Source organism: Poecilia reticulata, chromosome 2 (assembly GCF_904066995.2).
Source record: "Poecilia reticulata chromosome 2, P_reticulata-male-v2, whole genome shotgun sequence".
Lineage (NCBI taxonomy): Eukaryota > Metazoa > Chordata > Actinopteri > Cyprinodontiformes > Poeciliidae > Poecilia > Poecilia reticulata.
In genome coordinates, this window is record NC_088831.1 from 29,835,069 (window position 1) to 29,861,679 (window position 26,611).

Genomic DNA, 26,611 nt, shown 5'->3' on the forward strand with positions numbered 1-26,611 from the left:
AGTGATGTAAACTCTGTGAAGCCAACTTTTATGTGAGAAAAACAACACAGTTCCGCAACTCTAGTTTTTTTTTTTTTTTTTTTTTAAACCAGGCTCAGTTAATAATTCAAGATGCCACATGTATATAAATTAAAAAAAAGATAATCAATTTTTAAAATAGGTAAAGTTGCTAAAAATATACTCGGATAAGAGTAGTACTATTAAACTTAAATCACATAATTACAAAATAAATTCAGGCAGAAGAAACAAATCTCAGTTTTTCACAAAATAAAACATTTGAAATCAGTAATTACAATAGTGAATAGTGTTAGAATAAACAAACTGTTGGCAGTGTGCTTATTTGACCTCCAACAGGCTCAGCAGACATCAGAACAATGAAGCTTGTTTACAAACCAAAAGTTTTATCAGAGGTGCTGATGTGTCTGATGCATTGTGGTTCATACCGTTCTTGTTTGTCATTCTGTTAAGTAACTCGAGCAAGAACATTTACTCAATTAAGAGCAAAAGTAAATAGCATGCAGCTCTAAAATTCCCGCTAGAAGAATATTTTTTTCAAGAAATTCCTCAAATCAATTTAACCAAGTATAGACACCTAGTCACTATTGACAAGTAAGCATTTACCTAAAAACATTAAATATTTTATTTTGTTGCAAAGAGAGACATAGAGACAGCAAACATCTTGGGTTAGAGCCTTCAAAAGCATTTTAATGGCATAGTAGAGTGCAATTGTTACCAGTATTTTACCTAATAAAATCCAGAAAAGATTGGAGTATATATAAGATTTTACCTAAATTTTTTCATGATAACACTTGAAATCCAATATGGCCAACTGTCTTTAGCAAAAAGAGTACTTTGTGTAATATAATCTTAATATTAATTCAGTTGTTCTTTAAATGACAAAATGTCGAGACCTCAAAAAGACTAGCTGACAAGCAGTGTTGCTAATTAATCAGCAGTACCACACAGACTGACAAACAGACCCCAGTACTTGCGGTCTTTTCTGACCAGAAGACCCTCCATAACTTTGCTGTGCTGTGATCTGAACAAATCTCTGAGGCTGTTTAAATTCGATCTGCTGTCTAGAAATCTGGGAGATTCAAACCTCTGCACAATAGAGTGATATTTTTGCATTTTATGAGAAAATATTGCTCCTCCTCTGTGTTTGTCTGTCTCCTGCCTGCATGATCCTATCTGGGTTAGCTTCCATGTTATTTGACCTTGAGCTTGTAGCTGCAGTGGTGCATTCTGCTGCTGATTTATTAGCTTCTGACTACAGCTGCACAAATGAAAAGTTTTTAACAAAAATAATTATCAAGAAGTCAACCATATATTTGTTAATATTAAAATATGAACACGTTTACTTCTCTTGGCCACAAAATAATTGTGAATCATTTGGTGCAATTGTAATTTATGTTTTCTAAATCAAATATTACATTTCTTAATGAGTTGTTTATATGTGTGCATGTAATAGTGTTTACATAAACTAATCTAAAAAAAACCACATGGTTTTACTGCTGTTTCCTTGGTAACAAGCAAAACCTTGCCCTTTTAGCCTGCTGGCATTCGTGTGGACTGTACCACTCTGTGGCGGCTAACGGGGGTGCTAACACACCCACCTTACACAATTGCTATGCTTAACTCGTATCATGACGTCAGAAATATCTAAGATAAATATATAATGTTTAAGTGTAACCTCTAGTTAATTCTTTCAAGCTTAAAACGACTAATATAAGGGTGTATTTTATTTATTTGCTGTTCGGCTCACCCCGGAAAACTACGTCATTACATTAAAATGACGGTCGTACAGTAAGCTGTCAAAAGCTTGTTGCTTAAATCTTTGCAGCGCTGCAAAGTGGGGAAGAAATTAGGTCGGACAAGCTTTAATTCTTGGTGCAGGGCAGGAATTAGACGGACCGTTGAACAGATATATCGGGGACACTTGACATCTTGTTTTTCGCTAGTTCAGTCGCCGTTTTGTCCGTGTGTCCTCCTGGCTGCTGCTGCTGCTGCTGCTGCTGCGTGATATCCTTTCCTAACGATGAGGTAAGCAAATCCTCTCATTAGCGCTGACACAAGCTAATAAATATTGCAGTTAAGGTACTCCATCGTGTTTTATAGTGACAGTGCTGCATATAGGTTGACAGCTAAGTACAAAAAGCATCATTTTTAGGTGAGGAAAAGGATGTAAATCACTGCTTTCCTTCAACCATCAATCTGTGCTGATGACAAGATGTTACAGAAGATAGCGTCAGATAGATTATCGGTTCCCAAAGTTGGGTTCGGGGCCCCACTGGTGGTCGCAAATCGCTATAGGGTGTGAAGATCAAATTCAGAAATCAAAATGTATAACCAAACTGTTTTATGAAAGCTTATTTATGGTAAATGTGATACAAGAGATTAAAATAGTTATACATGCATCAAATACAATGTGTTGGCTGTTCAGGCAGTTTTACTAAGTATGTAAGTAAAAAACTTTGAAGTATACGTTTAAATATTTATGGATGTTAGCTTTACATTTACTTCTCATTCCTTACTGTACAGTTTTATCCTAGTCTGCTGTGGATTTATTATTACTACTACTATTATTTGTAGTAGATGTAGTAGTAGAAGTAGAAGTAGTAATAGCTGTAGTATTGCTTTTGTGGTGATTTTTTAAGTGTATATCCCTCTTGCTTCCATTTGATTTTCAATTTTGCTGCTGTAAATTGGGAATTTCCATCCTAAGGGAGAAATAAGGGCATATTCTGTTCTAAATACTACATTTGTTTATACAGATTAAAAATCAAGAAGTGAAAAGTTGTCTCTCTTTTTCATTGTGCAGCCACTACTCTAACTGCAAATCCAGTGACTTAAACAAAAACCACAGTTACTGACTCACCACTAATAACAACTACCCACCTATTTCATTGGATTACAAGTAGCAAATGTTTACTTAATCATTAATTAGATCACAAGTCACTGCCACTGCTAATGTGGGCCTCTGGAGTTTAAAAAGTTTGGAAAGACAGCAATAGATGATTTAATGAGGTTACAAACTATGTTGTATTTATTTAATTTTAGCTCATTTTAAAAAAAAATTACAAATGTATTAGCCATATTTCTATCCTAGGTAGAACCATATTATATGTTTGAACTGCTTTGTGGCCTAAGAATAAAACAAAAATCATCCAAAACATGGTCAAAGTTCACTGTATGCTTTGAAACAAATTGAAGTTTCAAGACTAGGATGCAAAAGAATCTGAGGCATTAATGTGGTTTCCTTTTCAAAAGTTTATACGTACGTAATACATGTATAAGAGAGCAACACAGTTTCATATGATTTTGACAGTAGTCTAAAAATAAATCTGAAATGAAAGCTTGCCTTTTATAGAGTTGTAATTTAGATAGGCTTTAATTAAAATACAGTTTGTGACACATGCCTCGTTGTGAAGTAACTAACTTTAAGAACATGTTAGAATATTAAAAATATTCGAGCCAGTGCTTTTTTGTACTTTCAATGAGTAAAAATGTGACTCCAGTAGTCACACTAAAGGTATAAGTGGGTTAGCAGGAAGTTTTCCAGCTGCAGATCTGCTGCCACGTTCTTATTGGATGGTTTCAAACTGGGAGGGTCTTTCCAGAGCCCAGCACACAGACAGGAAGGGGGTGGCTGGAAATGTTTTAGTCAGAGCCTGGCAGACAGTTTGTTTTGACTGTTTGGGGGAAAAAAAATCCAGTTTTTAGTCTGTGAATCGGTGGGACAGGAAGGAGAGGGTAAGAGTGTTTAACTGTCACGATTGTAACAACCAGGCAGCTGAAAATGTTCTCCTAGCTTTCATTATCAGCTTCAGAAAGCAGTTTAGAGCTGCATGGAGTGAGGGAGGCAGCCTTTCTTTGACCCGTTTCCTGACTTGCGCCTAAAGGAATTTGCTGCTGTATGCTTTGGTTTTTCACAGACGGTTGCTAAAAAGAAAGAGGAAGAACATCAGAGGTCTGTCTTAAAGTCTGATCACGATCTTTTCTTCTGAGGGAGAAACCAAAGATTTAAGTTCATGAATGAGTTAACTACCATGATTTTCCACGTCTTTCGTCGTGGATCTACTGTACAGATTTAACTCTGGTTTCTCTTCCTGTTCCAGTGTCGGGTGTTTATGTTCTTTGTTACTATCTCTTATCTGCATAAGGCGTGGTGTACTTGGAGTCAGGATTTCTGGCCAGATGTTCATGTAACATTATTAACAGACCTGGAAGAGTGCTGCATTTGACCTTTAAACTTTAGTGTACAAGGAAAAGTATGTATTGCTGAAGTAGAATGGCACAATAACCAAAAGTTTGGCACACGTGTACGCCAACTATAGATTGGTGCTCGGAAATATTCACATACTGGTATTGATTAATTGATCCTTATGTCCCTACTGAGCTACACGGTCGAGCAGATAAACAGCTGAGGCTTTGTACGCGTCATGCAACAAGCTAATGTTTGATGAGGAAATGTGGCCTAAAAACATCATGTAGTCATGTAGGTGAATTAAATCATTTTAGTATGTAAGAATAATAGTTAATAAACATTTTATTTTATGAAACATTGAATCCATACAGAACTGAACCCATGTTTAAGTGTATTTGACATGTTCCATCCTAAACGAAAACACCTACAAAATACACTCAAATTATGCTAAACTCTACTACAATTTATGCATCCACAAAGCGTCTCTCTAATTAAAGAAATGTTTAGCACAGTGATTATAAAAATCCAACAAAACATCAGTAAGATTTTTTTCTCTTTGATCTTGCTCACAGCATTATTTAATTATCTTTTGAGAGAGATTTCTGATGTATGCCTGAAAAAAGACAGGCATCTTTGTAAAGATGTAAAATAAGAATGGGTTTGTAAATAAATCTGTTATTAACATTTTACTGAAAATGCCATGTAGGAAATAAATAATACCTTCTGAATAATCAGTGGAAACGTCTTCAGTCTAATCCTTCCTGTACTTCCTGAATAGATTTTTACAAATTCCCACTGGTATTTTGATGATTTATCTTTGATGATGGGCTGGGCGACTCTTGGCGACTCGATGCATACAAGATTAGGGAAACGTGTATGCATTGTATGTTGCTGTACATTTGGAGTGGCTCAATTTCAGGTCCCTCCAAACCCATTTCTGGTGTCTCATTGAAAGGACTTTTGGACTCGTGTTGAATAATTAGATTTGTTTTGTTTAAATGTTACTCTTCTAAACCTTGGAATACCTTGGTGTTAAAAACAGGATTTTCTGATTCTTGTCTCATGAATTGTCTTTTGTTGTTTGTGCAGACAGACCTTTAATGACTTAATTTATTAATCATCATTTTACAATGATTGTTAAATTGTTCATCAACAAATAATGACTTGACTGTGATTAGTCATAATTTGGGAACGTTGAGTTCAATGTCACTAGGTACAACTTGTATTATTGTTGTTATTATTATTATTATTATTATTATTATTATTATTGTTATTATTATTATTATTATTATTATTATTATTATTATTATTATTATTATTATTATTATTATTAATCCTTTGCTATTGTGAGACTCATTGTCTCATTTGCATGGGAGACCAGTTACATCAACAACAAAACATAAAAACAGTAATAATACAATCCACTAAACTCTTCTGAAGATCAGTTCCATATAATATCAGCAGGGCAGTTTTTCTGAGTGCTTATAGACATGTTTTAAAATATTTTTGTTAAAAATTGGAACTTCCCGTGTTTGACCAGAACCATGTTCCAGGTGGAGGGACCAGAGAAGGAGAATGCTTTATTCTCAAGCTCAGTATCGGCATCAAGAAATGACCTAATTAAAGCCTGTCTGTTAACATAAAGTAGGCTGACGATCTGAAAAAGCAATGCATCATACACCAATGCAAAGAAAATAATGAATGGATGACAACTGCCAGTCTCTTAAAGTGTCTCAAAGTCGTTCCTATGGCCGAATGCGGCTTTAGTTCTTCACAAACTGGACGATATCTGATCGAACCTGGAAATCTGCTCTCTAGCAGGAAATCCCTAAGGAAAAGTTTCACACGTTTAGTTTATCAGTATTTGTTTATTGATCTGAAACATTTCAGTGTGAAAGGAGAAATCTATATTTTGTTTCATGTCAGATGGGACTAGACCTGTCACAATAGTAAATTTGATGATAAATTGTCTCAGAAGTCATTGCGATCATTTTCAAGTTTCATCATGGTAATGGGATAATAATGCAAGAACACATTCTCAAAGATCAATAAACTTTAAATTCTAATGAACATTTACTATTGGAACTGGAATATATTATGTATGTCCAAAATAAATAAACAGAACAACTGAAACTACAAACAACAACAAAAAGAGTCTCTGTAAATAAAATTGTTGTTCAAAAAATCAAGTTGAAAGCAATTCACCAGACTGAAGACTTTTGACATCCAGTTTGTGAGGAAATTGATAAATCATGCAAAATTATTGAGCTTGTTTTAAATTTATTATGCAATTATTACTAATTCATTTATTGCTTACTAAGACAGACCTAGATAAGACTAATTCTTAGTATCAATTATTCATTGAGTAACTAGTGAGCTATTTCCTTTATTTATTAAAAGAAGGAACATGAGAAATATTTTTTTTAATTTGACTGTTTTGTAGTGAAACCACAGTGCAAATGAAACAGCAAAAACAAAACAACCACATTAAAATATTTGAAAAAGTTTTCAAAATGACCTAAAATAACTAGTTTTAAATAAGCATATTGTACCTTTTACTGGAAGGCATTTTAACTTTAATTGTGTTTTTTCCCTTTCAGATCAGCAAAAGAAGTGCCTTTGAGAAGACAACCCCAGTCTGAAGCTGGTTCCCAGTCATAGCTGGCCTATGCTACGTTTTTAAAGACCAATCTAAGAACTAACATATGAAATCTCGACAGCAAACCTTTTGGTGCAAGTCTGCGCACGTTCCGCGCCAAGAAGATTACTGAACTTTAGCCACAAGAAGAAGAAACGGAGAGAAGAAAATGACCTAAGAATGTTTTGCTGAAATAACATCTGGACGTGGATTCTTTTAAAAAAAGAAAAGAACAAAGCTGCATTTACACTTACACGTATTAATCTCCATCTTTTATTGTGGGATTTCTTTGAACCGTGAGGTTGACATTTAACATTTACTGTGTGGTGAAACCTCTTGGACATGGCGCTAAATATGTCTTCAGTAAGAGACACCAAATGGCTGACATTGGAAGTCTGTCGCCAGTTTCAGCGGGGAAACTGTTCACGCAGTGATGAGGAATGCAAATTTGCACATCCACCCAAGAGCTGCCAGGTGGAAAATGGAAGAGTCATTGCCTGCTTTGACTCTTTGAAGGTAAGATATATGTCATTGATTCTTTATTCTAAAGTGAAACTCACCCATAATGGAACAGTTTGATTGAAAAATTATCAGAATTAACAGTTTGTTGTATTAAAATTACTGGACATAGTATATAGTTAGATAGCGGCGCAGGTTTCTACAATCAATAGTAGCCACACTGGCACACCCACTAGAAGAAAACAAACACACCCAGTATAACACTTTAATTTTATTGGCTGAGAGGTTGCCAGGCGACGGTACTTTTTCGTTCCAAGGGCCAGCTGAAAATGACTCGCAAGCACGCTGAATATTTGAAAGAGAGCATAAGTTTTGAGTACAAGCAAAGCAAGTTTTGAGTAGAAAGACATGAAGTCCTGCTTTCAAACTGAAAATGTGTGCTCTTGAATTATGGCAGAAACATTCCCCCATATATTTGTCTCATGTTTACCTATATGCCACTGTCACTATTGGCTAACCAATACATTATTTGACTGAATATAATGTGATTCATAACAACTGCTTTGCTACCAAAACACACCATTTGAAGTAAAACTATCAAATTTGTTTGCTTTTATACGGAAACATTTTGATATTTCTATTAGCAGTAGCAGCTGGAGATAGGCACCAGCACCCCTGCCGACCCCATTAAGGGAAAGGGTGTAAAGAAAATGGATGGATGGATATTAGCAGTAGCTTCAATAGTTGCTGAGTTAAATGCACCATTTACAAACTTTGAACTTAAACGAGATGTAAAGATATTTCATACATATTGAAGAAAGGAAGATTTATAAGTTAAAAAAAGGCAAAGGGAGGTGAGGTAAAATTAAAATATTCCAAGTTTGCTGTCATAGAACTGCAGGAAAATGAGATTGTACTGATCCAATAAAAGATTCAAGCTTCTTTATCAGAGGTGCTAATAAATATGTAGGGTCTTAGTTGACTTTAGTTTACTGCACTGATCAAACAAATGACACTTAATAAGATAAGTAATTCTAATCTTCCCCTTAAAGTTTTAATAACACAGAAATAATCCTGTCCATTTTGAGTGTTTATTTTCCCTAATGAAGATTTCTCAAAGTCCCTCATCGGATTAAGATGCCGACACTTCCAGACACTTAAAATCAAAACCACACTAAATTAGAAGACCGTCCTCTCAAATATCATGTAAAATCCCAAACAATCAAGCAATTTTCCATTAAAAAAGACAAAATACCTGCCTTATGTTGTTATATTTGGTTATATTTAAAAGAATTAATCTCGCATCCAATTGGATTAGAGCCAGTTTATCCTTGCTCCCTTTGCCTGTATGGAGCCGGTTCTGCCTTAATCCACTCTAACCCGTTCAGTTGCACGTCCCGTACAGCTTGCTCCTGGGATTATTCTCATGTTGAGTCTTTGCTTGAGCTTTTCCTTTTACTTTTATGAACTGCTCCAATGTGCCCTAATGGTCGAGAGGCTAAAAGCATTAACAGAAAGTATAGAACCCTTATTTTGTTATCTGAAAATGGGAATTGGAATAATACTTAGATTATTTTAAACATATCTGTAAATGTAACCACAGAGTTTTTTTTCTTTTTTAACGTAATTTTGTCACCTTCTCTTTGTGTTTTAAAAGAGTTTTTGCACTTTATTTTAATTCTTCTTAATATCAGCTTTAGATATTAGATTTTTTTTTTTTTTTGTGGAGTGGAGTCCATTAAATTACTGAGGTGAGCCATTGAAGTGAATATTTTTGTAGAGCTGCTCTTTCTGCTTTATTGTTACCTTGTAAACTTGGAACTAGCTCTTTAAATGAATACAAAATGAATTATATATTCTCCAGTCTTGCATGCTTAGCAGCCATACTTTAAGCTTTTTGATTTTAAGTCCGTAGAGCGAATTACTATAAATAACTATCTCTCTGGGTACTTTACTTTTGGCTTCTTTAGGCAGCAAGGTGTTCTTGGTGCTGTAAAAATGCTCGAGGTATGATTTTCTTCACTACGTTAAACTTTTGAACTTGAGTTATGAACCACTGACTCCTATAGATTTACTGAGGGGAACTGTAGCGCTTGAATTTGCACTGACCAAGTGAAGGAATGTATTATTAAGTGAAGATTCCTTTTAAGCCACTGAGTCTAAGCTTTGAAATTTGGCTGTGAGGGAAGATAAATAATATTAAACTACATTTTTTTCCTAATAATCATCTTTGCCTACCCAGGAAGATGTTTTTACCTATACGTTTTTCTAATGTTTAACTGTCTTCATCACGCTATGTCCATATAATTTGTTAAATTCCAGGCAATTACTATTGGTGCTGCACAAATGTGTCCTAACATACCCAACTTGCTGTAAGAGGAATGTGCTCAGGCTTTGATATTTGACTCACTGGTATCTCATGACTTGTCAGAGTTGTTAATGCGCAAAACCTGTCCTGTTGCTTTGATGACTTTACACTTCAGCTTTAGGAGATGCATCGAGGCATTTAAGAGGCAGATGCTTAAAACAATTATGTAAACTCAAACTGAGGAAAAAATTTAATTAAACATTTCATATCTATATTAAAAATAACAACTCAGATAAATTTGGCTGCTCTACATTGCTGGAAAAGAAGACTGAATGCATCCATCCAACCAACCAAGCAAACAAACAGACACATTTTAGGAAGCCTTTCTGTGGCTATTTATGTCATTAATGTTGATGTTAACATGCTCTGCCCAATTATCTCCTAATATGGTGAAATGTTAGATTTGCAGGGCATAAATTTCATGTCTTAGGATGAGGCAGGTTGATCAAGAATGTATGCTAAGTGGCACATGATTGGATATTTTTGTAAAAATTTTTTTTGATGCAACATGTCACACAAACCAATGAAAAGTTGTGATATGAGAGTTTCAGGGACCTACAACATTTTTCTTTGTGTCAGAAATACTTCTGAAACTTACTACTGAGATAGTAGATGTGAAATATTTAAAACATTTGGCTTTAAATAAAGTTGCTCTACAGTTGTATTAGTCATATTGCTATAATGCCTGACGTGTCTTAGTGTTTAGTTATTAAACAATTAAAATTGAAGTATTTTTATACCATTTAGTAAAATGGGTGATGCTTTTATATGAGTGTATTTGAAATGCATAGTTTCTTTTGTCAAAGATCAATAGTTGTATTCATTAACAAGATGAATACAAATGGAAATTTGACAGCTTCTGTGTTTATTTTTAATTTCTTTCTGGCTTTTCTCCCAATGCAGGGCAGATGCTCAAGAGAAAACTGCAAGTATCTCCATCCTCCTTCTCACCTGAAAACCCAGTTGGAGATAAATGGGCGCAACAACCTCATCCAGCAGAAGACAGCCGCTGCTGTTCTTGCTCAGCAGATGCAGCTGATGATCCCTGGACCGAGTCTGCAGCCTGTGGTGAGATCCTTAGAATGACTCGGCAACAACGTACTTTTATTTCGTGACTAAAATGTAACACAGGTCCTCTGCCGTCGTTGTCAACATCTTCTGCTCCACAGGGACTCGGCGCTAATACCAGTCTTGGTTATGGGTCATATATCACCCCTTTGAACCATGGAATGAGTCTCATTCCCTCAGACATCCTCTCCAGCACCCCAGTTCTTGTCCCTGGCAGCTCAGCTGTCACGGTCCAGTGTTCCTCCTCCTCCTCTTCCTCATCTTCCTCTTCTCCATCACAGAAGCTGCCGCGTGCAGACAAATTAGAGGTATTAAAAGCTCCGGGAAGTTTAATTTAATATAAAAACACATTAATTCTTCTGGGGCTCGTAATGGACCGCAGCTAAACTCCTTTCTCCATCTTAATAACTTCTTTCAGGTGTGCCGGGAGTTTCAGCGGGGCAACTGCTCGAGAGGGGAGACAGATTGCCGCTTTGCTCATCCCACTGACAGCCCAATGATTGACACCATCGATAATACAGTCACTGTTTGCATGGACTACATCAAGAGCCGCTGCTCCAGGGAGAAGTGCAAGTATTTTCACCCGCCTGCACACTTGCAGGCCAAAATCAAATCCAGTCAACAGCAAGTCAGTCAGACCGGGGTGGCAGGCCAGGCCACAGCTGCAGCCATGGTAAGACAGAGCCTTATCCTCCTTATGACTCTTAAGTACTCAAGTTCATCAGTCGCCTCCATACTGTGTGACAGCGTATAGGCTGTGTCTTAGCCAGCGAGATCCGGTAGTTCAAGCAGAGAAAATCTGAATTGAAAATCTCTTTGCAATTGATACATGAGTCTCCTGCTACATGGCGCCATAAAACATGACCGTTATGCACTGCATTATTGCTAACATCTTCCAATATGCCATCAGACAGCCTCACTTGCACAATTTACACAGTATGCTCTGCTGTATTTTGCTAACTAGGAAATATGATCGCATATAAAACGGGACAAAAAGGAATTTGTTACATATGGTTAAATAAAAGAACAGCCAGTATTTACATATAAAACAAATCAAATGTAAGCAAAAGTAGCTTTGCAAAAGCTAAAATGTAATTATATATGTATATGTCAGTATCCACTAAAGAGATAATGATAAGCACATGCACATCACAGAAGTCAAAAGTACTCTTTGTTATGTTCATATGGGACCAGTTAGGTCAAATTGTTTAAACGGTTTAAATTTTGTTTTCAGTAGATGTTTGTTGAATGCGTGCCATAGCTGATGTGTAGCATCTGCAAAAGTTTTCACTGCTAAAAAAAATAAATCAAAATATGGCATGTTGCGTGTTACTAAAATTAGTCTGTTTTTAAAAAAACCTCAAAAATACTCAACATACTTGAACAGAAAAACTGAATTTTGACTGAAATCATTGTTTTGTGTTTCTGCAGGCGTATCTTATTGGTAGAATTGATGAAAATCTCACCAGCTGAATAATTCAGTGCCTTTCAAAAGCAGTAACACTAATTAAACTTTTTCACATTTTAGCCTGTTATCTTCTAACTTCAAAGTATTTTATCATTTTTATGCGATAGGCCAACCAAACATGTCATGAAATTATAAACTGGAAATAAAAGGATAGATTTTCAAAAAATCCATCTGCATTTTTATCTATAGTCAGGATTTGCCGTCTTTAAAATGTGGACTTTGTTGCCATTTCATTATGTCAACCTTTCCTGATCTCTTTTTTGAATTTCTTCTATTCCCCACAAATAAGCCAAAGAAAGTTGTAATATTTTTTTCATGAGCTAAAAAAACATCAAGTTGTAAAGAAACCTTATAGTGATGAAATTATTGTTTCTGTCATATAAAATAGTGTTTTCTCTTTACATTGGTGAATAAAAGAAAATCACATAGCAGCATTTCCAAGGCTTAAAGAAGTATCACTTTTGTTGCAGAAGATACTGTGGAACCATGATTGGATATAATAGCAGCTTTCCAGTATAATAACAGCTACTTTGTTTTCCATCGCAATGCTAAATTTAGAGCATGTGTATTTCTTCATAGCCATCTGCAAAGGCTTAGTCAGTACAGTCATGTAGTGTACGGTGGATCCTAACAGTAAACACGCTTCTCCTAAATCCCTGTTTCTTATGTAAGCAACCTGTCTAAACATTTTACTTGATTTTTCTTAAAGGTAAATAAATCATAGAAAACTAATTAAAAAAAGAACTGTGGAAAAATACTATTCGCACAAACTTCAACAAAAATGCACATTTTGGTTGATTTTTTTTTTATTATTCACTCTTCCTGAGTTCACATCTGCATCATAACAGTGAGTCAGACTATCCAGGAATGTGGTATTTTTGTAACATTTCTAATTTGCATTTTTTAATCTAAAGCTAAAGTTACAGAGAATCAAAAGGGTTTATTTGCATGAGCGTATTAGTCAGGAGAATAGTGCAGATAATTCCAAGATAATATACGACATATACAAGAGTTTATGTCGTTTTTCAAAGCAATGAGACACTAAAGAGCTGTCTTGTTTTTTTTCAGTGTCATCATTATGCATATATTTGCTATATTTGTTTAATAGACTTAATTTTTTTTACTCTCAAAAGCAGTTATATTCTTTTATGTACTTTTATGTAAAGGAGGCATCCATCATTCCACCCAAAGCTTTGCAGTAAATGCAGTATATGGAGCTCCACTCTGTGTTTTATAACGCTGGACGCATGTTTCATCTGTTGATTTGTGGCACTTCTTTGGGCTGGCTCTCATAAAACCAAGTCATCTTTCATTTAACAGTAACATTTTCAGTGCCTGCTGTGTTTTTTCATTTATATCCCTCTCTCAGAGCCATAAGATTGGCATAATAGGTCTAAAACTCTGCTATTCATGCAAAGCTCCACTAATTTTACTACATTTTGATCATATTAACCTCCTCTGAGCTCATCTAGTGAAATATATCAAGTGCATTTTGAGGGTATATGTATTTTACACATAATCATAGCAAATCTTTGCTAAATCTACTCATTAAAACAAATTGACTTAGTGTTTTTTTAATAATTTAATCTCCCTAGAATATGTTTTTGTTACTGTGCATGAATATTTACGTGGTATACTGCATTCAGATTATTTTGTTTTTGTTTCCCCCTTCCTCTCACCTTCCCACAATGCTGTCCTCCATGATGCACCTCTTCTTGCTGTTACCTGTATGTTAATGCGCTTGAACCCCATTGGCCCACTGCCATCATGTGCTCGCTGCCTGCTATTAAAAGACTCAGTCGACCGCCAAAGCAATGAAGCGACCCCTCGAGGCAGCTGTAGACCTGGTACTTTTCACCTTTTGCTTTGCATGTAGCTGTTGTGTCATTAAAAAAAAAAACTTCTTTTATTTTTGTCATTTGTGATTTACAGCTTCTTCATGTAGCATCTTATCTGTGCACAACCACCATCAGTAAATGCTTAAACAACCAAATTTGTTCTTTGTGTTTGTTAATATTTTATCCTCATCATAACTTGAGGCTTCAACTGTGGTTGTTTTCCCCCATCTTTTATTATTGTTTTGAATATAAATATGAACTCTTTAGCAATTTAAGAGCAGATATTATAGTTGAACACAATGAGAGAGGATTTATAAGGCTTCACGTGTATTTCTGTTGCTTTTCAGGCCTTCCCACCCAGCATCCTGCAGCCCCTACCAAAGAGACCAGCCCTGGAGAAGAGCAGCTGGGCCAGCTCTCTCCTTTCACCCAGTTTATTGCACTACCAGCAGGCTTTGGCTAATTCACAGTTGCAGCAGGCTACGGCAGCATTTTATCCTGCAGGTGAGCTTCTTATCAGAGACGTTAACACAATTTTTATTAACATCCTTTAGATGCAGTGCCTTGCAAATTTCATATGCTAAATCTTTTCACAGTTTGGAACATTCCAACCACAATATTTAAAGTGTATTATTTTGATTTTATGTGATAAATCAACACATTAGTGTGTCACAAGCATGGTATGAGTTTTACTCCAGCTCAGTCAGATTGGATGGGAGCATTTTTCCACAGATATTCAGATAGTTCAGAAAGTCTGAGCTTTGGCTCGGCTAGGATACTTATAAGTCTGACTGAACGACTGACCAGCTTTCCATCCTAATTAAATAAGAGGATCCCCAAAGCTTGGTTGTGTTTCACTGGGGTTGGTGTGTTCACAGTGATGCGTAGTGCTTGTTTTCTGCCATTTGGTTCATATTCCAATTGAGTCAAAAAAAAATTGTCAATATTTGTCTGATAAAGCTAACTCAGATTTTTCCACGTTTGCTGTGTTCCCTGCATACCACTGTAGATTTTTACACCTGAGCTGTAAATCTCTGCAGCTCCTTAAGAATTACCATGAACCTCTTGATTGCTTCTATGAAAAATCCTCTCTCTTCTTGCCTGTCATGTCTCGCTAGGTTTCCATTAGGACTGCACAATATTATGAAAGCAAGAAATTTCCATTTTTATTTAAATATTTAACTGATATTATGGTTTCTTACTAAAATCTAAGCCATTAATATCAGCACAAGATTTAGACATCAAGGGCTTTGAAAGTCTTTCCATCGGATCAAATATAATCTTAACGTAATAATGTAATAGCACAGCAAATTTGCATTCAACATATCCTTTGCAATGGCAATACTGCTGAAATTAAACCTGTAATGACACCTGCAATTCAATATATTTGCAGTCATGCATTAGTAATTTTTCATGCTGGACTGAACAGAGAACTGTGAGATGCTGAAAGCTTGGGATATTGTTTTGAAACGTAACTTTGCTTTAACTTTTCCGTAACTTAATCTGTTTAGCTAATCTTTGATCTTCAAGATGCTGTTTGACTATTAGACACCAAGCAAAACTGTAAAGCTTTCATTCTGAATTTTTTTTTATTGAGATTCAATTATATAGAAAGTCTGTTTATTAATTTAACTCCTGAAATTTATCAAAGTCACATCAGACTGATTTGATTTAATAGTAATTCTTTAAAGCAGTTGACTGCTCTGGATTGCTTGCCCCACCTTGATTTTATTTCTTTAATGAATAATTTGCAACACTTCATATCATTTTTTCTTCTACACTTCAATTATGTGCTGCTAGTGTTGCTCACATAAAATCCCAGGTCAATACAGTGACGATTGAAGGCACTCTGTATCTCATTTCTGGGTTTCAGTGATTCTATAAATGTCAAAAACACTTTATTACATGGTCTTTCAAACCTAAGAATGCATTTGCAGGTCATATTGGGAGTAAAGGGGTCTAATATATCAAGTTTTTCCAAAAGGGTTCAAATATTAATTTGTTTTTTTTTTTGTTTTGTTTTTTGACAAATTAAAAAACGGCTCTTGAGTTTTATTAGCATTTGCTATGATTTCAACAAGCCTTTTTCTGAGCAAAAGATTTGACTTTAGATACTTAGATACTTATTACTTTAAAGTTCATTTTGGTAACCCCATGTTACAGAAACAAAGATTTTTATTAACAAAAATCAATACTTTGATAAAGCAGCAAAACCAGTAGTAGTTGGCTGTATGGAAGAGAAAATGGCAAGAGGCCGGGCAAAGTGAACTCTGCATGAAAAGTGGGATTTTCGACAGCTATTGACACCTAGTTCTGCCGTGAGCATGGAGATTGAGGGCTATCCGCAAGAGGTTTTTGTCAGAGTGGAAAATTGTAGGGCCAAGAATGGTCAAAAACGCTGTGTGTCCGTGTTCCCCTATCAGCCCCCTCCCCTTGTGCCTAGCAGAGGTTTTTGTATTTAAATGAAGTTGTGGGAGCCATGCAAATGCAAATCAACTGTTGAGCACTGGCCTTTTGACTCTCATTCCTGTTGTAGCTAACCCATTTTACCTTCTGTTCACCTGTTTACTAGACCCAGGACCTGGCCAAAACCCCTCAGTGTTATTGAGAAATAATGAGATTTAAGTATAAAACAGGCATTAGTGCTGAAAATGTTCTAATGTTACAAAGTCACACAAATGGAACAAATTTAGTGTGACATTCACCATCCAGCACAGAACACACTTAGCTCAACTTAGGGATTTAACCTTAACACTTAAGTGTGCATATCAAAGTACAATTTTCAGGGTAAATCTGATGATATATTGTCAACATTGCATGTCTGTCAAGCTCATCCACGATTGTGTGATGGAATGCAGACTGCTGTACATATTTCCAGGAGAAGTGTTTCTACCAATGTGAAAACACTGAGCTTTACACAAAGCATCAGTTGTGTCATCATAACAAAGTTCCAATCATTTGCACAAAGTTCCAATCATTTGCATCATAACAAAGTTCCAATCATTTGCATCATAACAAAGTTCCAATCATTTGGTCATTGATACTATAATGACTATAATGACCAAAATGTTGGCATACTGCCTGTTCATGTAGTATGCCATGAACAGGCAGATGTTCATGGCATACTAAGTTGTTGTTGACTCTTCTGAAATTGTCTCCTAATCTGGACTTTGTGATTAAACATTGTTAGTATTTAATCACAAATACTGAAATACTGGCTTAAAAAAGCCTGTATTCCAACATGTACTCCTTCAAATGGAGATGTAAATACATGTTGGTGTTGTAGTGCAATGGGCCAAACAGTTTAACACATTTTTAGACGTCTGTAGTTATTGTTCAGTTATAGACGTATGCCATGAAGAATTATGTTTGGAGAAAGAATATTAAAAACAATTTACACTGTCATTTTTCTATTAAATCCAAAAAATATTGACTAAAATTGTTGTTGCAGCAGCCGGTCAGCTATGTTATAAGTTACATCTGCAGGATGTCAGAAGGGATTGTTGTTTTATGTTTCACCTTCTCAATCTCTGCAACTCTTTTTCAAAAGGAGGAAAAAAGACAGTTGTTTTCCAAAATGTTTGATTTTTTATTTTTTTTTTCAATCGAACATTAAAAATTAATTACTTTGAGATATTTACTTTAACGTGAAATCCCGTGATAAAAATATGGGGAACATTGTCTTTCAGCTGTAAGTATTTAAACACCAGGACATAAAAAATATTCCATTTCATGTGATGTTAACTGAGTAAACATCCAAAATCAGTTTGTAAAAAAAACTAAATGTACTCAAACAGACATCAGGATGGCATTAGCAGTGCAGTCGATCAAATAACGTAATCCAGTGCTGTTTAAAAGTAGATATTTTAGTAGTTTGTTCCTGTGGATTATGTACAGTACGTGTTAGTGCAATGCCAAGGAGAAATGCCATTAACAGTGATCTCAGAGAATCAAATGTTGCCGCCCCTCCATCTGGAAAGGTAATAAGCATTCATCACAGCTGGCTATCATCCCAGCAGTTCATGTTTCATTAGGTTTGCCCCACTATCAAACTGTGCAGTCCCCATTGAAAATGTATTAAAACCAAGAAATGTGCATCTTAGTCATGCCTTTTGATTAGTTCAGAACAAAGTATACAACATAGCAGTGTGGCCTGGCAATATTACTTCAAAAACAGACCAAAAGACCTTGGAGCAGCTAAAAAAAGGACGGGCTTATGAAGAGCTGGTAAATAAATACACAGCTCAGCTGACAAAGGTGACAAAAGCCCACAATGAGGCTTTTTTGGTGTTTTTTTTCTATTTCTTAAAGTCTTTTTGCAAACATCCACATAATCTGGGATGCTTAATGGAAATCTAGAGTAAATTATAGTAGGTCTGCAATACAGTGCCATTTTTTCTGTTATTAAGGAACAGTACCATCATCAGTCATCAAAGTTTGTTTCATTGCTGTGAGGACATGATGACTCTTGTTTGCTTTTGGAGCCAACAGCAGAATATTTGGCATTTTTAGCTGGCAGCCAAGAGGTTTTAGTTAAAAGTAATAAGTAGGGATCAACAAATTGCTATAAAAAGAAAATATGAAGCACCTAAATATGTTTGTATTTCTGTGTTACTTTGATATCTTTTATATGAATGGTTCGAAGTACAACAATGGAAATCGTATTAGTGCTTAATGTAGATATAGTAACAATTACTGCTGCAACATCCTGTTTGGTTTTACTTACTTTGAACATGATGATCAGAAATATGTATGCTCAATTGAACACAATGATAAGAACATGAATAATCAGACTTTTCTCATTGTGGTGCTAATTATTCCTAACAACTCGATAGGATATCCTCTATGGATTCAAACAGTAAAAGAGCATTTTCAGAGACGGACATTAGGCAATATGACTGGTTTAATGTGATACTAATAAAAGTAAAGCTGTTCATTTATGCAACTTTAACTTGATGCTCTCATCCTCACATTGGATATTGAAATCTTTGGCTGTCATTCAAGAAATTCCAACTTTGGTAGCTATCCTATTTTATTTCCAACTCAGATCTAAGAACTTGTTCAAAACACATTTTGTTTGATGACATGGAGAACTGAGCTGGAGAGGGCTGTTACCTAAATAAATGCATACAGAACATTTTAAGCAAAAGAAGCTTGAAATATATTGGAAATGAGATAATCCAAAATGTTTCTGGGTGTTTTATTTACAGCATGACAAATAAAACACATAAATACATAAACTGTATTTCCTATGCTTTCTTGTTTGTTTACTAAACTATGCCAGTGTAAACTGATGTTAATGTGTTGGTCTAACTAAGTTTGTTCTTCCCATTTTGTAATCATACAGGTTCTGTCTTGTGCATGACTCCTGCTAACAACATTGGTATGTTATTTCATCTTCTTCAAACTGTGTTCTCCAGTCAACAGATAACACAAAGATTAAATCATTTTTTACAGCACCAGAAAACCAAAACGTCATTGTTTATTGAAATACGAGTTCTTATGGCACATTCTCTGTGCTTTGATGATCATAAAAACTTTGGGTATAAAATTTCATCTTTTGTTCCAAATGGTTATTTTTGAAACTCCATCACTGTTTGTAGGTTTTCTATGCTCTACTGGTAAGAATTAGGAAATTTGTTCAGCATTCCTGACATTTAAAAGTTTACAATTTTTAAGTATTTTTTATATATATATATCTGTGCACTTGTGGTATTTGTCAATTTCTGAGCAAATTTCCTAATTAGATTTCTTATTAGCGCTCCTTTTATGTTTTCCCTTGCTGTCTTGCTTTGCCGTGTGATCACATGCCATCTGCTGGTCTAACCCAATGATGGCTTGCCGCTACTGTCATTGTATATTTGCTTGGCCAGAGAACGAGAAACATTGCTATGGTTACCATAACGCTCCACCTCCCTTTTCATTGCTTCCATGGTTCCCCTCCTGAAAAAGTCCCCATGATGTACAGTGCTACGCCTGCTACTGTCTCTGCAGCAGCCACTCCTGCCACAAGTGTCCCCTACGCAGCAACAGCACCAGCCAATCAGGTTTGCTCCTTTTTAAAGCTTTCTGTGGTAAATCCTTGAGCTCTGTATCAGTGCTTCATCTTTAAATCAGGGGAGTTGCTTCATCAGCATTGGGATGCCATGCTTGCTTTACAGCCATAAAGCTTTGCGTACCTGTAGACCTTCAGCAGAACTGCTAGGCTGCATTTCATTCCTTTCCCTTACTATAGACAACACCTCTTAAGGAAGCTTAACAGTGTTGTATTTATTTTTTTAATTGCATGTTTTGTGCTTTGTTCAATGTCGTCTTTTTAAGACTTAAAAGGTAGCAAGAGGTTATATTAAGAAGTAAATGTTCTGTTTGTGAGCATGAAGTGTTACATTTTCACTGAGATTTTTTTATGACTCCTGCAGTAACTTTGTGGAGAGTGAAGCCAAAAAGAAGAATAATAACAATATTTTAGTCCTTATTTTTTACTCAAAATCTTATTTAAAGTGCAGTTAAAGACAAAAATGTACACATTTTACACATTTCGCTTTTAATGACACATTTTAACAGTAATTTGTTTTGGGTGGACAGATATGACATAAAACATGTTATTATTCAAAAATAAGATATTAAAACACAAGTAGGATTTTATTTCTCTGACCAAAAAAAGTTGTATTGTACTTCCTACAAACAGGGTCTAATACATACATACACCCGCACTCACTGATCCATAGTCCATGCATTTTCAAAATGTCCAATCAAAACTAGTTTGGATATGTGTTTGGATCATCATTGTGTTTCACCTGTCAACAGTATAAAATCTTTTAAAATTGTATCATTTTTCACTTCTATTTATTTCTCCCATTTTTTTTGTATCTCAATACATTTGTGGAATACATACAGTGAAAATAATTGCCTTTAATTTTGAGTCGCAGATTAAAGCAACCAGCTCTTTGAAACAGGCTTTTCTTTATTTTTGGTTCAGGGTACAGAGTCCTGTAAAATGCACAACTCTGTTCTTTTTGTTTGTTTGTTTGTTAATTATAACAAACTGTATCACATGATGGAACATTTAAAAAGTGTTGTACTGCTAAGAAAAAAAACGTATTTAAAAACCTGTTGTGTGAAACTATTCTTCTGCTTTTGGAACAGATCATCCTCAAGTAACCATCAGAAACAGACGTCAGTGCCGCGTCGCAGCAGTTAAAGGTCCTTTTCAACCTCCATACAAACAATCTACTAGCATCACACACACCATACAACAACCTGCATGTTAATAAAGTTGCTACTGAAATGAGGGTTAGTTTGCATTTGCTGTAAGTGCACGCTTTTACGCCTGTGTTCAATGCATTTTCAATAATTTTCCGTGCTGCGTTGTCCCCCCTTTGCCGGTTCTGTTGAAGTCAAGGATGAAAGCATTTTGTCTCGTTATACACATTGTACAGTAACCTGGTCTGTTAAAAAGGTATTACAACTAGAAAAGTCACAAACAGCAGACAAAACAATGTAAATACAATATAAAAATCTTTTTTTGAACTAATCTCAACACAAAGAATAGAGCTCTTACCTATAAACCATTTAAGTATGTAGATATTTATGGTTGAAAACATTAAGTTTGGTCACAGAAATGTCAAGTTGGTCCTATATTGCATTTGCTTTTATCTTCTTGAATGTGCTATTTAATTAAAGTTTTTTTTTATGACAATTTCATAGTGCCAGATTTGAATATATTTAACAAACCAGTGGAAAGCACTTATTCTAACTTTGAACCTCATGTTGTATAAAATGATAGCTGGCTTATGGACATCCCTTTAAAATGCTCAGAGAGATCCCCAGAGAACTGGATCAGTGCTCCACCTTCTGGTGTGCCTTTGCATTGCATAGACAGGCTCTATGCTGAGAGGAAATGCTGTATAATTCATCTGATGTCAAATAGTAGACCCACTCATAAAACGTTATGTGCTTTTAACAATATAAACTTCATATTACAAGTCAGATGCTTAGAAGATACGGTTTAAACTATAGGAAGAGTGGCTTCAGACATGAGAGATTGCTTGGAATACAACTGCTAATATTTAAACTAAAATTGTTGTGTGAACATTGTCAGAACTGTTTTGTTTGAATGTTACAAGTGCCTAAACAATCGTAGGTAGAATTGCAAAACACAGTCCATGTTTTCACAAAAGTATAGAAGTTACTTTCTCTGAACTTAGAGCTTACTTTGAGTTCCTGGAACTTTCCTGAATCGTATTAGTTACTTTCTCAAAACTTACTGAGTTCCTATAGAAAAGGAGCAGCATTTTGAAGTGACTTTTCTTGAACTTACTATGTTTTAAATCAGTCCTAAGTACCTTGTAGGTACCCAGATGCAACCCACCTCATAAATACAACCTGCCTCATGAAAATATTCGGTATGTTCCAGGAAAGTACCTAGCAAGCTTTGTGTCGGTTCCTGAAAAGAAAACTTAGTAAGTTCTAGGAAAGTTCCACAAAGTACCCTGTAAAATCCAGAAAGGTTCCAGGAAAATACCTGGTAGGTTCTGGAAAAGTTCCAGGAAAGTGTAAAGTTTTTAGGAAAGGACGGCCTCTACGTTCCTGAAAAGTAACCTCTAAATCCAGTGAAGGGCAGGCTGTATTTTATAGTGCTACTGAATTGTACATGCAATGACATCTGAGAATACTTCAAACGTTTTGTGTGCAAATCACTTCAGTAATGTACTAATTAAGTCACTGATGTTTGAGATAGATTTCCATGCGTAGTTTGCAGTGCAATGTCAGTGCATTAGTATTTTCTCGAAATTCAGATAAGGTTTTGTCCTTGACTAAATTTCTCACCGGCGTTCAAACAGGTGTGTACTGTGCATAGGACCTAATATCTAGGTTTAAAAATTATATTGTTAAAAACTATGTTAAAATACTTTTTGGTTTGATAGAATTTCAGAAGTAAAAATTGTTTTGGTGAAATGTACTTGTGTGGTTAAACCATCACAGCAGCCAGACTGACATTTGTTTCTTTTAAGAGAATAATTTCTCTCTTGTATATTTGTATTTTCTATTCCATCTTTTAGTTCTGTGTCTTACAAACTTTTGGCGATTCTGTGTTTGTTTACCAACCTTGAATCATTTTACACTTCATTAGTTGATACTAAAATAAGTACATATGGATATTTTCCTAGTTTAGGACACTTAAAAATGTATCCTATTATATTTTATGATGAATGTAATTTATTAAACTGACTTTGGATCTGTTGAGTTCCTTTAAAAACCTTGATTTGTAGTTTTAGCCTATTAAAATAAAAGAATCAGGACAAAGAAGAAACTGAGAACATCCAGTCCTCGTCACTGCCTTGTTACCTGTAAGAGACAATGAATGTCTGTATAAACAAGGCCGTTAAGTTGCTTGTTTTGTGCAGAAGTGCATTGTACCACTTGTACAAAGGTCTGAAACTAAAACAGCTTGTGATTTAATACTATTCAGATTGTTTGTATAGCACTTTCTTTTAAAATGTTACAAAGTGCTTCACGTGAGTATGTCAGATGAGTTGGTTCAGAAAGATCTTCACAAGATTAGAATAATACAATGTGTAATAAAGAAATTAAGATATTGAATTGGATGTCAGGAATTAAAGTGATTGAAAACTTTGCAAAATTATGCACACCCCTTGAAATTCCTTAATTTTCTTTTACTAAAATGCCACAAACTTCAGTATTTTACAGGTATTTATTTAATAGACAAAGACAAAGTGGACATAAAAGGATAGATGATTTTGATTTATTTTAACATAAGATCAAAAGCATATGGAAAGCAGTTGTTTTTAAGCTCTGGTACGCCTAAAGAAACCGTAACTGTAACAATTAGGCCTCCTAAGTTTCATATCTTTGGATCTGCAAAGACCTCAGTGGGAGAATCTTGACAACGCAACTACTAATGTTTCACTTTGCAAATCCGCCCTTCAGGGAAGAGTGACGAAGAGTGGAAAGACATAAAAAGTACAGCTTGAAGTTTGTTACAAAGCAAGTATGGCACATAGCTAAAATGTGGAGGAAATGTAACCATTTGGCTTATGTCCAAAGTTGTATGTGTGGCAGAAAACCAGAGTCCCCCATGAAACAACTCAAGCTGTACTGTGACACCTTTTGTTTGTCTGTAGGGTAAAAAGACCAGAACGGCACATGGGGGTCTGCAGGCCACCCAATACTGTTACGCCTCTGGGATACAGCAGAAAGTTGTCACTGCTCCCTGTCAGCTGACATGTGTAGGAGTGAGCCAGCTTTCTGACTCAAAGGGTGATGTAGCGATTTACAGCAATCGTGCATCACTTCACTCACATCACTTCTTGGTATTAAAACACCCCGGAGGGTTCGTGCTGGAGAGCACAGAGATGGGATAGATCACTGGCTGTCAGCCAAGGGTAGACTCTTCGGTAGCATTTATGCATGAAAAAGGACAAAATTGGTAAAGCGTCGCTTCCCCAATGTGTTTAAATGCTTAGAACGGATGTTGGACAATCATTTTCCTCTTGTTTTTCAAAAGCTTCGTTCTTAACTTGATTGATTTGTGATTGAAGAACAGTGGTTTATTGTGGTTGACAAAATAAATTTTTTTGTGAAAAAGGATTCTAACTTACCATATTGCCCTGAACATACGGTCTACTTTTGAAACATTGTCATGGCAGCATTAACCTGGGACGATGCTGGTCTGAGTTCAAATGAAGATGCGATGAACTAAATAGAGAGTAATCCTGGAAGAAACGCTGCCGTATGCTGGAAAGGGTTTGAGATTAAAGTTGAGTTCACGTTCTAGCAGGACATAGTAACTTTCAACACACAGCCAGAGCTACTGTCAAGTGATTATCGCAAGATTCATGTGTCCCAGTCAAAGTCCAGACTTAAATCTGCATGAAAATCTGCATCCCTTCACAATCATGCCCTGCTTTGTCTTTGTCTCTAACATAAAATCTGTGAAATTACTATGAAGCTTGTACTGGTAAAGCAACAAAAATGAATACTTTTGGAAGGAACTGCACATGTAAATTTATTTACAGAACCAAACAATCTACAGTGGACGAAAACACTCAAACTTTCTGCATACATAGCTAAATTAGCTAACCCAAGACCTTACTAGTGTCTTTAAAGGTAAAAATAAAATTAGTAAAAATCTACCCATCCCTTTTTATTGAAAATCTCAAATCTTATATAAAGTCCCCGCTGTCTCTAATGCTAGTTGGGGGTGCATTTCTTACACACTGCTCTATTTAATGTTGAAGCATTAATAGTTCAGCAGCTGTATTCAATTTTAAAGTATGATTGCTTTTAACTTCAGTTTGTCACTAGCTGTGGATATGAGATTTTCTTTTCTTTTTATTTAGCTTTCAAATGTAAAGCACATTTCTGAATATTTGCATTACTTTTACAGACTAAGAGCTTAGCAGGAATACGCATGAGGCTGTTTCAGGGTTGGATATTTAAGACACGAGGATTCGGACATTAAGAATGTTCAGTCTTACTGAAAGAAACGCCTCTCTTCAGCACTTTGGCAACTGTCAAATGACTAAGAGGATTTATTTGTGATATTTGCCTTATCTTTGATCTATCCTGAGTTTGTATTTGTTCTGAAACTATTGCGTTGTTCAGTGATATAAATTTGACAGATGTTTTTGTTAATATTTGATAAGTTTAGAGTTGTGGTTGCAGATTGTATGACGAACCCAAATGACATGCTCACATGCCTGACGTTTATTTGATTGATCAGCCTGGCAATGTGTATGATTCATTTAAAAAGTTAGCCATCTCTTATTAAAGCAGCCATTCTGGTGAAATCAGGTTGCATCCTGGTGGGAGTTGTTTGTGCATAATAATACATTTCATGTGGACAGTTTTGTTCATGTAAATTCAAAATTGTGTAAAATTTGAGATATTGCAAATAAAGTAATGTCATATACATGCAATGCTGTGAAATCTGTTTTTTATACTTGTATTTTAATGTTTGTGACCCTATATCAGACCAAAACAATCCATATTATCATCAGAATTTTGTTTGGACTCTAAAGGTTATCTGCTAAGTAAGTAATTGGCATACATTAGTACATGTTAATTATATATTTTGAAAGTTTCCATACAGAATTTTCCAAGAAATCTATATAGTTTGTGATCTTTAGAGCTCCATGCTGTGCTCAGGTTTTCTATTTGTTTTTGCTATTTTGCTCTAAATTGTTCAGACAAAATGTACTTATCCCAAAGAGCGAGCTTCCAGGTGCAAATGCCTCCAGAAATGTCACATCAGGCTACCGATCAGCACTTTTGAGAACGTCATTTTTCTTTCTTCTTTTTTCCTCTTTAATGATGTGTTATCCTACTTCTAAGATGTTACTCTGCACAGCTGCAACAAAGCAATCAAGCCATATGTGAGGAATCTGCATGGACCTCAGGAAAATCCGGCAACTACAAAACTCCTTGAATGGTTTTTTTGGGAAGAACCAGAGCAGACTGTGAAATCCAGATCCTTTAACAATCACTTTAATAAGTGTGTTCCGTTGAGATACTTTCCAGCATCACAATGTTTATCTGATTA

The 26,611-nt window shown here is 35.4% G+C and overlaps 1 protein-coding gene across 7 annotated transcripts; it reads left to right on the forward strand.

Annotated features, from left to right (window-relative positions):
- Positions 1-1,768: 1,768 nt before the first annotated feature.
- Positions 1,769-25,988, forward strand: LOC103458831 (muscleblind-like protein 2a). 7 transcript variants are annotated; one of them, XM_081603046.1, is made up of 10 exons: positions 1,770-2,043; positions 6,808-7,361; positions 10,576-10,740; positions 10,842-11,048; positions 11,159-11,413; positions 14,002-14,055; positions 14,394-14,550; positions 19,394-19,429; positions 19,999-20,093; positions 21,193-25,988. In XM_081603046.1, the coding sequence occupies exons 2-10, from the start codon at positions 7,188-7,190 to the stop codon at positions 21,205-21,207; spliced, it is 1,158 nt and encodes a 385-aa protein (XP_081459172.1). In that variant the 5' UTR covers positions 1,770-2,043; positions 6,808-7,187; the 3' UTR covers positions 21,208-25,988. The 7 variants fall into 7 exon arrangements, with proteins under 7 accessions (XP_081459174.1, XP_081459172.1, XP_081459168.1 ...); XM_081603048.1 differs by lacking the exon at positions 19,394-19,429 and having other exon boundaries at positions 1,769-2,043; XM_081603042.1 differs by lacking the exon at positions 19,999-20,093.
- Positions 25,989-26,611: the final 623 nt, after the last annotated feature.

Excerpts from the sequence above, each read along its gene's own strand:
- LOC103458831 (XM_081603042.1), top strand. The coding sequence starts at position 7,188 with ATGGCGCTAAATATGTCTTCAGTAAGAGACACCAAATGGCTGACATTG. Across the intron at positions 14,551-19,393 it reads GGCAGCATTTTATCCTGCAG|GTTCTGTCTTGTGCATGACT; the intron begins GTGAGCTTCTTA and ends GTAATCATACAG. Across the intron at positions 19,430-21,192 it reads GACTCCTGCTAACAACATTG|ATCATCCTCAAGTAACCATC; the intron begins GTATGTTATTTC and ends CTTTTGGAACAG.